Source organism: Podarcis gaigeae (assembly GCF_964106915.1).
Source record: "Podarcis gaigeae genome assembly, chromosome: 11".
NCBI classification, from domain to species: Eukaryota; Metazoa; Chordata; class Lepidosauria; order Squamata; family Lacertidae; genus Podarcis; species Podarcis gaigeae.
Window position 1 is genome coordinate 40,676,856 of NC_139687.1, and position 17,259 is coordinate 40,694,114.

General features: G+C 45.2%; 2 protein-coding genes across 3 annotated transcripts in view; both read left to right on the forward strand.

Annotated features, from left to right (window-relative positions):
- Positions 1–2,831, forward strand: part of DEPDC1B (DEP domain containing 1B) — a 32,994-nt gene extending 30,163 nt beyond the window's left edge. For both annotated transcript variants that reach the window (XM_083703590.1, XM_083703589.1), the window contains exon 11: positions 793–2,831. In XM_083703590.1, coding sequence (XP_083559716.1) covers positions 793–954 — 162 coding nt within the window. In that variant the 3' untranslated portion in view covers positions 955–2,831. The remainder of the gene's footprint in view (positions 1–792) is intronic.
- Positions 2,832–10,103: 7,272 nt separating this feature from the next.
- Positions 10,104–17,259, forward strand: part of PDE4D (phosphodiesterase 4D) — a 611,966-nt gene continuing 604,810 nt past the window's right edge. The window contains exon 1 of the mRNA XM_083703504.1: positions 10,104–10,184. The gene's annotated coding sequence lies outside the window, so the exon portion shown is untranslated. The remainder of the gene's footprint in view (positions 10,185–17,259) is intronic.

Sequence of the window (17,259 nt, forward strand, 5' to 3'; positions counted from 1 at the left end):
TGACCAAGTTAACCAGTACACAAGAGGTGAGAATAAGATAAGTATGCCCAACTTTTGCAAAGGTTCCCACTACCACATTGCTCCGCAGTTTCAGTTTCCAAATCCTCTGCAAGAGAGCTTCAGGCACAGTATTACTGTAATCTAAGATGGATTTAACCAGGGGGTGGATCACAGTGGCTAGGACTGTTTTTCCGAAACTGGGCTGCACTACTGACCTAGCCCTTGCCAGTCAAAAGCACTCTTGGCAAGCAACGCCACCTGCAGCTCCCTTGTACCTATTCACAGACTGTAGTGTCACCCCATCATCATCAGATTCAAATCTCCATGCAGATTAGCAGATTTCCCCAGCTGCAGTACTTTCCTCTTATCTGGATACAGATCCAGCTTTTTGAGTCCTCTTTCATCTCAGTACTGCCCCCAGATGGCTCAAGGTCTCACCTGCCTCCCTAGAATTAAATGATGGAAGTTTAACTGCATGCCATCTGTATATTGATGAAGCCTCAGCCCAAACCTCTAAATGACTTCTCCCAGCAGCTTTCTGTAGATGTTGAAAGGCACGAGGGGATGAGATGGGACCCCAGATGTTAGTGAGCAAAGAGTGGAACAAAAGTCTCCCAGCACAGCACTGTTATGCAGTTAAGTTCCTCTTCCATAATGTTTGGCAAGAGATGAACACATTCCCCCCCCCCCCCCTTGTAGTCAGAGACTGGACATGTTCTGCTTGAATAAGCAAGTCACTTTCAAATGGCCCGAATAAATTCATTAGCTAATCTTTGCATGCTTCCTTTCTAGTTTCAGAAATCCTATCCTGAGGTGTACAAGGAGCGATTTCCTACTCCTGAAAGTGAAGCAGTTCTGTTTCCAGAAAAAAGCAAACAGAGACCATTGCTGTTGGGGTGGGCGTTTAAAAAGCCTTTCCAGCCTTTTCAAAGAACAAGAAGCTTACGGATGTAAGACTCTGAATGAACTGCATCTCATTAATGACCAGGTTTGTGAATCTGGTACAGCTGGAATTTCGTTGACTACTGAAATCGCATTGAACGAGGGAAAAGAATTCTGGGCAGCAAACTGCTGTGCTGAGCCATTATCAGTATTTTCTTTTGTAAATCTACTCAGTTGGAGCCAGACTTAGCTATGCTTAAAGTCGACCCATGGAAAACAAGGGGACAAATTAGTCATGATTTCAATAGGCCTATGGTAATGACTAAAGTCTGGATCCAAGCCTTTGTGTGTGTTTCTTTTTGTAAACAATGAGCTGGTTTGATGTTCATATCTCAACAACATAAGATCGGAACAAGCTTTTTGGCTGTGCATGCTGTCCTTTTGCTTCTCCCTTCAAATGAGCTATAACCAAACAAGGAAACCTAAGTAACCATAGTTTTCCATTTTATCTGAAGCGAGGAGCTGTGGAACTTCGGAAGAGGCTGGGATCTTAAACTAGGGTTTGAAGTTTACTCAATATCCTGGCTATTTTCAAGGATGGTTAATTAAAGACTCCCTGCTTTAATGACACAAAGGGGGAAGAGTGAAGGGGTTGTGTTCATGGGATAAATGCTCATTTATATATTAGTTACTACTTGGAGTGAACTGGTTGACATGACACTAAGCCAAACCATGCCTCAGCATGAGCTCATGTGCCTGAGGGTTCCTGGAGAGAAAACTGACCACTGTCCTTCGCTGCTGCTGCTGCTGCTGCTGCTCTGATCATGCCATGATTTAGTGTGTCATCTGAACCCAGGTTCATGGTTTGTCTCCTCTAGGCAAACTATGAGCTGGAAACTTAAGAAGAAGCATTGAGTGGTTTGCCTGGAGTGCAGTGGCAGCAATCTCTCTGGAAACCTTCGTGCTTATATATTTTGTGCTAAACTTTGGAAAGCCTTAAAAGAAGCCTAAACTACTGTGTATACTGTATAGGCAATGTTGAATTTCTGAAGGGTGTAAAGTACTGTAATTACTTGAATGAACCTGAAACACTGGATAATTGTACTAGCTGTAGATCAGATAGTTAATTAAACTTTGTACTACTGATTTCAACAACATGCTTGTGTTCTTGGTCACAGGCATGATGAAGAACAGCCATTTCAGAAAGGGACCTTGAGGTGCAGGATCATGCCTTCATGTGCTCTGCATGTGATCTCGATTGTAGAGCTAGACCAACCATGGAGAAATATTTTAGTTGGGGGGGGGGGGGCACCGAGCGTTGTGGTGCCCCCTGCCTCTTGCTTGCGCAGCTACTGGTGTTTTTTTGCCACAGTCTGGAAAGTTTGCCTCCATCGCTTTCTACAGTTTTTGTCTCACGAACTGCTGCGTTATTTCTCGCCCATGTAGGGCTTGTGTGGGTGCTGTCCTTGGGGAGAAGATGGCCACACACTTGAAACAATCCTATTGCTACAGAGACACCCCTTCCAGTTTGTACCTTTTGTTGCAGAAAACCCAACAGGAGCATATCATGACTGATGAATGGGATCCAGCTCCTCTAAGCTGGCATTCCTAACATAAAGACATGCAGTTTTTATCCTGCTTCCACACCGCCAAGGCGCTCAGGCCCACAAACTTGTGTCATCTCTCCCCCCCCCCCAACCCTTTATCATTGCAACAGCCCTGTGAGGTAGGTTAGGCAGAGAGAGAGAGAGAGAGAGAGAGAGAGAGAACACACACGCAAGCAATAGGTCCAAGGTCACCTAATGAGTTTCATGGTTGAGCACTAACTTGAATGTGGATCCTTCAGCTCTGTCTCTGTGTGTTCATACTGTAAATGTAACACTTTTGAATGTACCCCAAGATGCTGCGCTTCTGGAACATTTCAAGCAATAAATCTTCCATGGTTTAAAGGGTTTTTGCTTCAGGCCTATTGTTATCTCACACTTCATGTGAGGGAGAATATCCTGTTGAACTTTATTGGCTTGCTTAGACAAAACTTGCAGCTGGTGCCCTTTGAGCTGAGCCATGCTTGCACTCCTAAGCACATATTCTGGAAATTAACTCTGTTGATTTACTTCCAGGTAAACTTAGCGCTGAGTTGCAATGGAGGCAGAGGAACCAACGTCATTTACAATATAGCAATTTTGTGAATAAGCTTTTTTTTTGAGAAACCCCTTGCTCGCTGGATAAGGGACTCAAAGCAGTTTCTTCAGCCTCTTTTCAGTGTGTCATTGTGTTCAGTAGCTCGAGGCGTGATACCAAAACATTACCCCCTACTCGGCACAAATCCCAACTTGATTTACTGACAAGAGGCACTACAAGAGGGCATGTGCTATTCCATTGAATATTTCTACCTGCTAGAAAACTGACCCACGGCAAAGATCTATTTTCACTTATTATTGGATGGTTTGCCCCTCTCTCCCATTCCGCGGTAGGTCACTCACTTTTTCCTGAGAATGAGTCTTCCCTTTAAAGGTCTGTTGCAGGAAGTGAGGAACCTATGGTCCTCTAGATGTTGCTGGACTCTCAAAATCCATCATCTCCAGCCAACACAGCCAATGGTCTGGGATGATAGAAGTTGGGAGTGCAACAGCGTCTGGAGAACCACAGGTTCCCTATCTACCATCTAGTCCAGTGTCCCAAACTTGGGTCTCCAGCTGTTTTTTGACTACAGTTCCCATCATCCCCGACCAGTGGTCTTGCTAGCGAGGCATGATGGGAGTTGTAGTTCAAAAAGTAGCCGGAGACCCAAGTTTGGGAAACACTGATCTAGTCTATCCAGCAGTGGCTTAAGACTAGCAGAAAGGCCTTCTGCGAGGCAAAAGGGGTAGGGAGAAAGAGAAAAGGAGAGAGAGAAAAAATTTATTGTGGCACCTATAAGGCTAATAGATTTCTTGATGCAGCAGCTAGTTGTCAAAAGATTGGATCTGACAGCAAACAGGGCACAACCGGCCCTCTGGAATTTGTTTTGCTATGGGTATTAACTTCTGTATGAGAGAAACTAGTTTTCTGCTGGCCACTAGGCTTGTCAGGCTCTGCTCAAACCAGCACAAGGATGTTGGGACTGGCTGAAGCTCTAGAAGCACCCAATATGGTAGGAGGTAATATTGTAAGTCTCTTTGCGTCTGATGTTCTCTTCTGTTCCCCCACCATCTCCCTCTTTATAATCATTTTGTTTCCAGGTGTGCTAAATGCTGTCCTGGCATTTTTGGCGAACCTGGCGCTTAACGTCATCATGATCTATTGCAAAGGTCCATCGTTGGGTTACTTATAATGCTGATGTGTCAAGAAAATTATGTAAGCGGGAGCCGTCACATGGCACTTCCAGTTCATTGATTCAGGGAATAGTTGCTGGCCAGAGGCTCTCTTTACTTGATTAACCTCCTGTGTGATGTCAGTTTTCTTGTCCCATAATACGTTGGCTGTCAACCTGCATGATGGAACGAGGGAGGTTGCTTTTGAAGCTCAATCTCAAATATAGGTATGTATATTTTTGGTTTAATTTGAGGAGTTCTGTGCGGTGCATGAAAACTTACGGTGCAATCAAAACTCTTTCCAGCAGAGGTCAGTCCTGTGGCAGCCCACAGTAGCAACTAAAGTAGAGATGTGCGTGCATAACCTCAATGAAAGAGGTAGAAGCTACATACATAGTGGCATCGCTTAGCTTTCTGATGCCCGGAGCTACTAATATATTTGGTATTTAGAGACTGAAAGTGGAAAAAAAATAAAGATATTCCTTGCCATTTGTTTAAGAGCGGTCACCCCTCATTATAACATTTCAGTTTATTTTTAACTTCTTATTTATGTATCACAGAAATAGTCCTATGCTACAAAAAAGCTTTAATTTAAAATAACAAAATATTAACCAGCTGCATAATATGTTGTGCCTCAAAATGCAGCTGTGATTCCTGCATTGCAGAGGGTGGGGTTCGATGACCTTTGGGGTCCCTTCCAACTCTTGATGCTATGATGTTTAAAACGATAAATAGAAAAACAGGCTTTCAGGCATTTAAAATGTTATTTATTTGCTTGCTTGCTTGCGTCCCTTTTATGTAAAGTGCTGAATGATTCTATACATGCTTACTGAGAAGTAAGCCTCACTGAGTTCAATAGGTGTTACTAGAGATAGAGGGGAAAGAAATATATGCCTATTTAGGTAGCAAAGATATGTACTGTAATGCAAATATGTAATGCATTAATAATCGGTAGACTTACAGATTTTAACACAAACACACCACATTTTGTTTGTTGCCTCGTCTGCTTTGCGTTATTAGGGAAAATGCTACTTATAAGAAAACAATTCATTTATTTATTCCTGGCTGTTCCACGGATGCAATCAATTTTACGTTGGCCTTGTTGAGAACGCTGTCTCTTGGCCAGCCGTAAACAATGTTCTCAGGGAAGGTGGAAGGTGTTGCAATTTGTTTTGATGCTGAGTACACAAATACTTCCGTTGCTTGTCTTATTAGCACATACGCTCTCGACCTTGCCGTCCTTTCCTCCCGCTATACGGCTCATTAGGATAAGAAGCTTTTTATCAAGTATCTACAGCATCATAAAAACAAGGTCATTGTGGAGATGACATCAATAGATAACAACACTCAGATGTAATTGACTCTCTCCAAGTTTTGAAGAGGAAATTGGTACAGGCCGATTTGGCGGCAGGGAAACTTCCTCGCATGAAGGTCTGTATCTGAGGTTTACCACCATCTGATTGCTGTGATTATTAAAGTGGATTTTATTTCTTTTTTTGTTTATGTCATGGAGGGGGTAGTTTGATCCTGAAGAGGACTGGGAAGAGCACAGTTAGCTGGAGCTGGGCAACATCCTAGCGGAGATTGGGAAAGCAGCAGTGGGACATGACCAAGAAGGGTCAGGGAAGGAGCATGGAGGATGGAGGATGGTGAGTTAGTTCCTGGGGAGGGACCAAGCAGGTTGGCAGAGAAGCATTCTGCTCTAGTGACACGGGGCACAGCTAGTCAGATCCCTTCTGTCATAGAACCACCTCCAGCACACCCCCTTGGGAGGCGCTGAGATCGAATCTGACACCAAACAGGCATTGACTCCATCTCCACCTCCTAGGACACAGAGACACCAGAACTGACACAAACGGACCTTGCAAGCTCAGCCCAGATGTAGTTTCCGTTTGCTTGCCCTGTCTTGGGATTCTGGCTGGCATAAGGAAGGTGCAGGAAGCATGTTATTTGATGGATCAACACCTTAGCTTGCTCCCGGACGTGTATTCTCCTGCACTCCTGCTGTACCTTGTAATTGTGCCTTGCTTATGCACAGCTCTGATTTAAGCATTAAAGTCTTTGGCAGAAACCTTTGGGAGTTTGAGTTCTTCATCTGGCAGTGAGGGCCAGGACAATATTGATTGAATTTACATCCTTTGCTTCCTCCCACAAATCCAAGAGCTTTCCTGTCTTTCTAACAGCCCCACAGCTACAGATGAGCTGATCTTCCCTGTTTATTTTCTTTGTTGTTCCATGCATATTTTAATGGGGATTTATTGTATTTTAATTGTAAGCTGCTGAGGAAATGTGGGGAACTGAATTTAAAATGGAACAGGATGTTCCATCCCATCCTACACCTTGTGTTGAAGGGGGAAATAGTAACAGGGACAGAGGCTGTCTGGTACAAGGATCTCATGATTACAGTCAGAATATTTATGAATTGTGCATTCCATCAACGTTTCTTAAGTCCTTACTTATGAGCAGGAAAGGACATCCCTCATCATTCAAAACTGTTCATTGCTCAGACTTACTGACAGTTTGCTTTTGATCACTGCTATTAGCCATTCACTTTACATACAAGAAACCATTTGGAATTCAGCTCTTGAATAATTTGCTGCAGCAACCGGGCTTTGGGACGATTACAAAGAAAATGGTTTGAGAATTGGAGCCTTACGACCTGCCTTATGTGCATTTATTCAAGAGCATGCCCTACTGTTTTCATTGCGATTGCAGTCCTAGGATGACCTGGGTGAGTCCCATCGAAACAAATTGACACTATGTGACATTGATCACTGGTTGGTTATGATCTTGGAGTATCGATTTTCTCATGGAGTGTGATGGAAGTTTGAATCCAGATAAGTACAAAATGTTGAAAATGGTTCTCCCTTTTCGTATATCTAGATTGTGTGGGGTGGAGTGGGGATGGATGTGGGTGGGCCTCTTCAGATGCAGCAGTTTATTCCCATAGGCTGACTTCTCATAGAATTGTAGAGTTGGAAGGGGCCATGAGGGTCATCTAGTCCAACCCCCTGCATTGCAGGAATCTTTTGCCCAACATGGGGCTTGAACCCACAACCCTGAGATTAAGAGTCTTGTGCTCTAGAAACTGAGCTAGCCTTCTCAAGTAATCCTGTGATGCTATATGCATAGAAAAGTACACCACATCTTTCACTGACACTGAGATTTATAAGGATGGGTGAATCTGTCAATTTCAGTTTCTCAAATCCTCTTTTTTTTTTAGTCCTCATGAAAGCCCTCATGTGATTTTTCTCCCAATATATACTTTTTAGTTTGCAATTTTGCATAATCTACAGTTTCCTCATATATAATGCTTTTTCATCTGTTACTTTCATAAATATATGCATTTTAAGGCATGCTTTATCTAGTATATGCATTTTATTCAATACATTACTTGTTTGATGGGTGTTTGTGTTCTAGTTTGTATATTGTTTCAGAAAGTGTGTAATAGGTAGATTTGCCTTTAAATGAAAACTGAATCACATTTCTGCCCCAGTTCTAGATTTGAATGGGCTCAGCAAGAATCTCAAAGCCCCTGTGTACATACTCATCTTCAGACCTTTACACTGAAAATCAGTCTTTGTATAACTACTATGTGTCTGTACTTAAAAAGACCACTCTCTGGTGTCTTGGCCACCCCACTTCTCCCCATCCAGCAGCAGGGAGCAAAAACCACACAGAGAGAGTCCTCTGGAATCCTTACCTGCCTCCTTTAGCAGGTGAAAGGAAATATCTAGAAATGGAGAGGGATGACTCACATATTGGAGTCCTTGGACAATGCACCCATTGAGACTATTTTTAAAATAATATATAATTTAAAGAAACCCAGCAGGGAACCCATCCCATACGTTGTGGAAACGAGACCAAACAAAACAAAACATTATGCAAGAGTCGATCTTGTTCCAGGTCTAGGCTTATTATAATTAAGAATAAATACTTAAAAGGTCAACAGACTTGAATCCTTTCCTCCTTCTTGTCAGATACTTTAACTGAACATTTATTTTAAAGGCAAAAGGGATGGACTGTTCAACTGCAACACCTATAAGGGACAGAGGATGTGGCTGGGATCCAAAGAGAGAGGCCCAAGCACACCTGGACCACTCCTTTCAGATGCATCAATGATGACTTCAGAGGAAGGGCCGTAGGTAGCTCAGTGGTAGAGCATCAGCCATGTCCCAGGTTCAAGGCTCAGCATCTCCAGAAAAGGCTGAAATGTTGGAGAGCTGTTGCCAGTTAGTGTGGACAACACTGAGCTAGATTGACCAGCAGTATAAGACTGTGAGGAATGTTGAAGCAAGAGTTTTGGTGCCAAACTGGTTTTCAGATGTCATGCAGTACAATCAGACGTTCCTGTTGAAGAAGCTCAGCCTACGACTGAGCAGGACGTAAGGAAAGGCTTACAAAGCAAAACAAAAGCATTATCTTTATTTTAAAATTCCTCCATCAGAAGTTGGCTTAAGGGAAGGCTCCAGACACTTTAAGAATTACCATGCTTTTCCTTTCCTGTTTATAAACGTTTGAGGACTTTAATAAAAATAAATAAATCACCCACCAAAGTATCTTCCTCATGTAAGGAGCAATGTAATAACAGAGGTCTGGTCACATTGACAGTAAGATTACAGAAGAATCCACTGACCCAAGCCTGCAGAACAACCAAAAGTTAACTATTTTGCCACTCCATGATTTCAGTAGGAGAGTTAGGCTGAACTCCTTGCCACGTTTACATGAAAGTATATTCTGCTGGCCACAAGGTGGGTGGGGTTGCTTTCAAGTAATCATGCATGGGATTGCACTGTAAAGCATATTCATTTTATTTGTATGTATTATATGTTTACTTCCCTCCCAGCAACAACATATTGACATTCTTAATCACTTTTTTTTTGTTTTTAGTTTTTAAAAAGCTACAGTTCCCTGAGTGGTTTAACAAACAATGCTGCTTCCCAGGGAGCTCTGTGAATTGTACTATGTGAGAGGAATAGGGGCCTTTTAACAACTCTCAGCACCCTAACAAACTACAGTTCCCAGAATTCTTTGGGGGAAGCCATGGCAGTTTAGAGCTAAACGGCCTCGGTCCAGTATACTTGAAGGAGCGTCTCCACCCCCATGATTCTGCCCGGACGCTGAGGTCCAGCGCCGAGGGCCTTCTGGCGGTTCCCTCATTGCGAGAAGCAAAGCTACAGGGAACCAGGCAAAGGGCCTTCTCGGTAGTGGCGCCCACCCTGTGGAACGCCCTTCCAGCAGATGTCAAAGCGATAAACAACTACCTGACATTCAGAAGACATCTTAAGACAGCCCTGTTCAGGGAAGTTTTTAACGTGTGATATTTTACTGTATTTTTGTTTCTGTGGAAGCCACCCAGAGTGGCTGGGGAGGCCCAGCCAGATGGGCGGGGTATAAATAATAAATAATTATAATAATTAATAAAGTGGTATTATAGCATTTTAAATGGATGGTGTGATTGTGGCCTTGTTGGGCCTTCCTTTTCTTCCAAGCCTCTGATTGGTTCTCAGAACCAGAAGTCACCTGTATTCCTTTTCCTTAATTATTACAGCTGCTTCAGTGACTCTAACAAAGAGAACCACCCTGCAGTAACAGTATATGCTGTAGTTGAGCCAGAGGGGTTGGCAAGCTTTCAGTAAGAACTGCTACTTAACAAAGGAACTTAATCTTTGCTTTAATAGAAACCAAAACTGAGGCCTAGAGCTTCTAACAGCAGCCAGCCATCCTATCAAATACACAGACAACATCCAGGGGTGACATCTTTCTCTCTCGCCTCTGGAAGGCGGAAGGCCCCTCCTACAGCTATGAACTTGTTCCTTTTCCCTGCACCATTGCATGTGCTTTATCACAACACAGACAATAAACAAATTGACTCCTGCACAGTGAGCATCTTTCTGAAGCAAGCAATTTTCAGAAGAAAAGCAGCAGAAAAGCACAGGTGAACAAGTATCCCATCAAGCTCTCATTTTAGCAACTGTCTTCCTTTAACATTTTCCAGGATGTGAAAAGGTGAGTGGGAAAACACCTGAAAAATATAGAATATTGATGAATGAGGAATGCATTTCTGTGCTTTGCTGATATACACTATTGGATAGGCTATTGAAAAAAACAGTGTTGTGTTTTGTCACACATATTTGACTGCCACTTTGATATTGTTTTGTTTGTTTTGCTAGGGTTACATGATAAAATTTTAAACCATAACACTGTTCTGAGTTTGAGAGGTGGGGTCAGTCTGGATGATACCCTGAGTCCCTTCTAGTTATTGGAATCCTGTATCTGTGAGAGTAGAATGTATAAGAACAAGCTTGCCAAGCCAGTTCCTCTATTAAGGTAATGCTTTTGGTTAGTTAGTTAAGTAGCATAAACAAAGAAGTTGTTCTGTGCCATAGAACAAATGGGTGGGCCTTCCCCCCAACCTCTGCACACTCAGCAGTTAGGTAGGAGAGCAAAAGCCACTGCTGTTGATATGGGCTGGAAGCAGGCCTGAAACAGGAGACATAGACATTCTTGATCTGTACTGGGCTTTGGGGCTCCCCTGGAAGCTTAGTGGGGAAACAAGATCTCCTGGGGTGTTAATGCTTAGAGCCCCTCCATCTTGTTCTCGGGTGTGTGTGTGTATTTATATATATATATAAATAAAACAATATATCCTAAACACACAACAGAACGAACTCCATTCTAAGGAAACCGAACCCTGGGTATGCATACCTGGAATCTCTCTCTTTTTTAAAAAAGATATTTATTAAGGATTTCAATATTAATACAATAAAAAATAAAAAATAACAAAAATACAAAAAATAAAAATAGTTAAAAACACACAAAGTTTCCATAACTTATTTTCCCTTAACTTATTTCCTCATACCTCCCTTTTTTGTATTCCAATTCAAATTGGAAGTTCAGCAAATCCTTATCAATAAGCTTTAACCTACTTCTAAACCTTTTTTCCATATTCTCTTAAACATTACAGCTGGAAACCACTTAATTTCTATCCGACATCGTTCTAACATCATTAATTTTGCAATATTTCTGTAAGTAGTCTTTGAATTTCTTCCAATCTTCTTCCGCCGGCTCTTCTCCCTGGTCTCGGCTCTTCTCCCTGGAATCTCTCACTGCTCGGAGATTGGGGGTTGGGGCTTTGTTTTGCTAGGTTATAAAGTAATGTGTTGTGGTTCTGTATGGCATTGTTCCCAGTTCATCAATAGCCTTTCTTTCATGTAAAAAAAAAAAGTGCAAGAAGACTAATAAACTTGAAATCAAGGCTCCTGTACATAGTCAAGGTTTCTGCTAGGGTTTTGCATGATACTGGTTAGGTGAGGGAGGCTTTGTGGAGCTTGGGGGATGAGAGCATGGAAAAATTGCGTAGCTCCACTTGCTTTTGTGTATTCCACCCCCCTTTCTGTTACACATCGTCTCAATTGCCACGGTCCCATTGGTGAAAGCTGTTGTATTTGGCAAATCCCAGGGCACTTGGCAAATCAGGCTTACTGAACTTTACACAACTGGTTTTGCTGGCTAGTTCCGTGTCAGTTAAACTCCTTTCTTAGATGCACTTCAGCCTTGACCGTTTTTTAGATTCTGTAAACAACTGAAGTAGCTAATGCGTCCAAATAGTACTTATACACATGTCAGTCTCCCCAGAGACGTGGATATTGTATGTTGCAATACAGGAGCTCAATTACACTAACAGTAACACAATATCGGTTCCTTTACTTCAGCACTGACATTATCCCAAACCTGTGCCATAGATTGAAAAGGGCCTGCGCTCCTGAGAAAGGGCCCTTATACCATGAATTTTTGGGGGTGATGGGCGCCATATTGTGCCAATTCCGGTAGGCCTGACCTTGGTTAGCCTGTTTGATAATTTGACAGTGGTCAAGATGGTTAGCAAACAGCGTTTCTGTGCAAAAGCAGAAGTTAACTTTAGTGAAATGAATACCTGTCCTTGTCATACTGTTTGTGGTGGCAATTGTAGCAAGGCAGGTGTAGTGGGTGGTTGGCTCCTTCCTGGTTTTGAAGCAGGTGGGAGAGGTTTCCCCCCTCCTTTCTAGTCATGCCGAGACTGGGGAACGCTCACGAGGCTTTAACCGCCAATCTGAGTGGGAGCTGGCTTGTGCAGGGGCAGGGCTTTGTGGCAGACCAGAGGGAAAACTTCCAGATGTAAATAGAGTGATGATGTGCCCTGCTTTACAGAGGACAGTCCTCTAAATGAAATAGTCATCTATTTGAAGGCCTGTCCAGTCATACGTTGAAAGATAAGGAAGAGCAAAGGTCTTCTAGTTGCTGATTCCTGGACATCAGACCAAGCAGGTGCAAAGGTAACCTGGTTGCAGTCTTCTCTGCTATGCTGAGATATCTATTTAAGTTTAAATTATAGTCTTTTTTCTTATTTGTTTTTAATCTATCCAGATACTCTTAGCTTATGCCAGGCTGGGGGACCTGTGTCCATTCAGGTGTTGGACTCCCATCATCCTTGATCAGGTTCAGGCTGCCTGGAGAGCTCAGTTGGTTAGAGCATGCTGAGGATAATGCCAAGGTTGCAGGTTTGATCGCTGTATGAAACAGCTGCCTATTCCTGCATTGCAGGGGGTTGGACTAGATGATCCTCAGAGGGTCCCTTCCAACTCTACAATTCAATGTGTCGATGTGATGTTGGGAGTCCAACAATATCTGGCTTAGTGAAAACGGTTTGCTCATGTGTTCTCTTTTTGGGGTTGCCGGGTGATGCACAAGTGGCCACCCTAGAAGGGCAAGGTTAGTAAAAACCGTACCGTGGGGGCTCTGTGCTTTGTGCCAATAGGGCTCAGAGGGTTTTTGGGATGTCAGAGTATATGCAAACAATGGGTGTAAAAAGAAGCTTAGTGGAGAAAAGGGTGCTCATTCCTGAGCATCTGAAAGTGCACATAACAAGGTAGGTGCTTCTCATGCTGCAATTGCCCAGTTAATCTTTAGGCTACTGGCAGATGCTGTTTTGTTTCTAACCAGAACAGTCGCTGCTGTGTTGTTATTTTTATAGCCCTGCTCAATTACATTTTAACAGCAGCCTGCCACATAGAAAATAAGCAGGTATAGCTTTTCCTAGCATGGAAATAAGTGGTGGAAAAAGCTCCAGCTGCATTGCTAACCACTGGACAGGCGGCTGTTTAAAGCAGAGGAGCAAGACCAGTAAAAATAATGGCACAAGTCATTGAGGAGTGGGGGGGGGGCAGGGGAAGTGTCTGGCAGAAGGGAAAACACTTCAGGAAGTGATTGAAGAGAAGCATCAACCATGTTGAAGGTACGCAGGGAGTGCTTTAAACCACTTTAGAGTGGAGACCTTTGCAAACTTTTTAGGACATAAGGACCATTGGGGGGAAAAGAGCATACTGTAAGGATCCCCGTCCCATCTCTGTAATGCTGTCCCACTTTTGCCTTGTTGTGGGGACCCTGTGAAGTCACCTTTGTGATAAAAACCCTGGATGAAATGCAGTCCAGAACCACAGTTGCAATTCTGATTCCACCTCATTGTGCAAGGGTACTGTATTTTTCCATGTACCGTATAAGACGATATTTTTTCCTTAGAAATAATAGGCAAAAAATGTGGGTCGTCTTATACATGGATAGCAGAGGGGGTCGGGCGATTGGTAGCAGCAGCCAGCAGGAGATTGGCAGCGGTGATGGGGCGTGTGATTGGTTGCTGCGGCAAGGCCTACTGATGATTGGCTGCGGCTGCGGCAATTGGACGTTGATTTATGGCAGCGGCGAGGCGTGCATGCAATCGGCTGTGGTTGCGTCAAGTGGGCAGGTGGGCTTTTGGTGGCGAATGTGCAGACGGTTGGTGGCCGTGGCGATTTGCAGTGGTGGGCAGGCTGTAGAGCTGTAGAGCGGCAGCGACCCCCCACCGAAAAGCTCAACAACTCTGGGCAATCTCCATCCCCCCCAAAAAAGCTGAACAACTTTGGGCAAACCCCCCCCCCACATTTTTTTGTTGCGGTCCCCCAAAATAGGGGTCGTCTTATACATGGGGGCGTGTTATACACAGAAAAATACGGTAATTCCTCAGCTGCACAAAACAGCTGGCTCTCAGTTTACATCCATCCCTTGTAGTATGTGCTAGCACCACCAACCCACCATAGACTGGGACATTTGCAGGATCAGATTGTCCTTGTGGTCTCAGCAGCATTAAAAAAGCACAGAGAGAAAGTTTATGCTCTGTTGGCATTTTGTGTTTCTGTTTCGGAACCGACAGCAGGCAAATCTGGATGCTTGCTTGGAAAACGAACAATCCGTATACGTGGGTCCAATCCCCAAATCGTATCTTGTAAAGCACAGCTGGTATCCTTACTATCGTCAGAATTAGAGCTCCCTCGGCCAACATTTGGCACCAGGCTTCTAGTCATGCGGAGGGGGAAACCTCTGTGGTGCTTCCTTGTGCTTGCAGCGCAAATCCCTACTCACCATTGCATTTCTGTTGTAGTATTCTTCTTCTGCATTTGACATTACTCTAGCCTTCATCAACCTGCTGCCCTGGCCATGGTGGCTGGGAATTATGGGAACTGGTGTCCAAAACATCAGGATGGTATCAGGTTGTGTGAAGGCTACTGAAGCCATGACATGTCTTAATTCCTCACATATTTTCCTTCCTTCTGTTTTGTGTGTGGAGAGAAGAGTTCTGGCAATCATAAAGATCTTTTATGTCCTTCAAGCATCTGGCAAAACAGCAGGCTAAATTATTAAGCCTTCTTCACAGCTATTTAGCAGTGTATTTCTGCTTCAAGTCCTTTAATGTGGAATTTTTGCTTACAGACACTGTGGGGAAACATTTCTGAAACATTTCCAAGCTTGTCATATATTCAAGAATATCCAATATTTAAACTTGAATGTATTTTGCATAGGGGAAATTAGTGGACTTCAAACAGTGGCGTAGCGTGGGGGGTGCAAGGGGTGCCGGCCGCACCGGGCGCAACATCTGGGGGGGGCGCACTCGCAGCCTCCGGAGTTGCCGAAGAGCCTCGGGCGCAGAGTTTAACTCTGAGCTGCCTGTGATGTGGAGGGCACGACTGTTCCGCGGGGGGCGTGGTGTGGATCTGTACCGTTTGCCGCTTTGATCTGGCGCCTTTTGCGGAGAGCACAAGACGGGCACGTCGCTTTGCGGGAGCCGGGAAGAGGAACCTGGTTCAGTCCCGCGGGGCTCGCTTCTCTTGTGAGCCCCCCCCAGCAGCCTCCCGCTGCCCACGCTGCGCTTCTCCGCCCCCGCCCCTTCTCCTCTCTGTCAGCAGCCGTCTGTGTCTGATTTGAGAGGAGAACGGAGGCGAGGCGAGGCGGCTGCAGCCAGCGACCCCCCTCCGCCTCCCACCCCGGGGCTACCAGAAGCCCTCCTCGGCTTCAGCTGGGGACAGAGAGTGCGCCTGCTCTTCCCTGCGGGCCGCTGCCCCATTGGAAGGGCGGCGGAGGAGCTGCAAGCCGGGGTGCGCGCCATGAGCCTCAGCCTTGGGGTTCAGGGGCCAGTGGTGGAAGCAGGGCCAGTGGTGGAAGTGCGGCGCTTTCCCCGGGTTGCTGGGCGCGGGGAGCCCTCGGGGCGCAGGAAGAGGCAGCGCTCCTGGCTGCAGGTCCGAGGCCCGGCTGCTGCCCGCCTCTCGCGGCAGGAGGGAGTTGCGCTGCCGCCGCCGCCCGCAAGGAGCCAGCCACTCGCTGCCTGTGAGGCTCCTCTCTGGCCGGCCTGCCAACTGGGCTCATCCTCCTTGCCAGCGCAGGCAGCGGGCTCTGCTCCCGGGGGACCTCCTGGGGGAGCGCAGCAAAGGGGCGCCCTTCTCAGCCTCCCCAGCAAAGGGGCACAAGCAAAGGGCACGTCCCGGCGCTGTGGTCGTGCCCTTTGCTCCGCTGCAAGCCACGCTGCCGCTCGCCTTCGCCTTTCACAACAGCCCCGCAGGGTAACCCAGGCTGCGAGGTCAACCCAGCGAGAACTCTCCGAGGCTTCTCTCGGGCCCCAGACCAGCCCTCCAGCGCCGCCACGGCCGGTCTCTTGAGTCCGTTGCCAGGCCACGGAGGGCCAGCAGCCAAGCCTGACAAGCGCAGAATATAGAGGCTTGTGGGGGGGGGGGCGCCACGGCGTGGGGCGCAAATTACTTGCCTTGCCCCGGGTTAGGGGGCGCAAATTACTTCCCTTGCCCCAGGTTAGGGGGCGCAAATTACTTCCCTTGCCCCGGGTGCTGACAACCCACGCTACGCCGCTGACTTCAAATGATTCCTGTGTGGTGCTGGATTGTATATGGAATTCTGGGCTGATCTGTGGGCTAATTGTGTAAACCTCTGATGTCTTGGCTTCCTGCTGTATCAAATGGACATAAAATTAATTACAATTGAATATTTTGAGACCTTGTATGGCAAACTCAGCAGAAATACAAGGCTAGCATCTGATGGATACTGAGGGATCTTTCTATTTCAGTTTCACATCTGCTCAGTCATAGGTCTGTTCCACCCTGGGTTTTATTGCGTTGGTTTTTTTAAAAGTACGGAAAATTCATACTTAAATTCTCCTAAAAATAAGCTTTCTCATTGTAATTGAATTTTGTGATGTAGTTTCAGAGAAGTGTGTAATCCAATTTATAGCTGCATTCTGATCTGCATATAAGTCACAGGTTGGTGAATTAATTAGGTTTAAAATGCAGCTGAAACAAATTTCTGATTTGTCCCTACAAATGTTTAGAAAAGCTCATGCCACAATATGTGTGTCTGCAGCACACCACAGCAGCCAGTGTATGAATCTGTCTTATGCTAGGCCAGAGTGTTTGCCATGTAGACTAGTACTGTCCACTCAGGCTGGCAGCAGCTCGCCAGATCTTTCTCAGTCCAACAGTTGAGCATTGTTCCTTCAAAACATGTGCTCTGCCATCCACTTTATTGTGGGGGTTTTTGGGGGGAGTGTGTGTGTATGTCTGTATGTCAGCCTTATCAGGGACACATCTCTAAACCTCTAAATCACTCAATTATGTGATTGGAAGCTCCTCATGAGGGTCTTTCGTGCCTCTATGCTAGAGTCATTTTTAAACATATTCCCAGATGATTGTGGCCTGTTCACAGTTAAATGGTCCCATGCATCTTGGAAAAC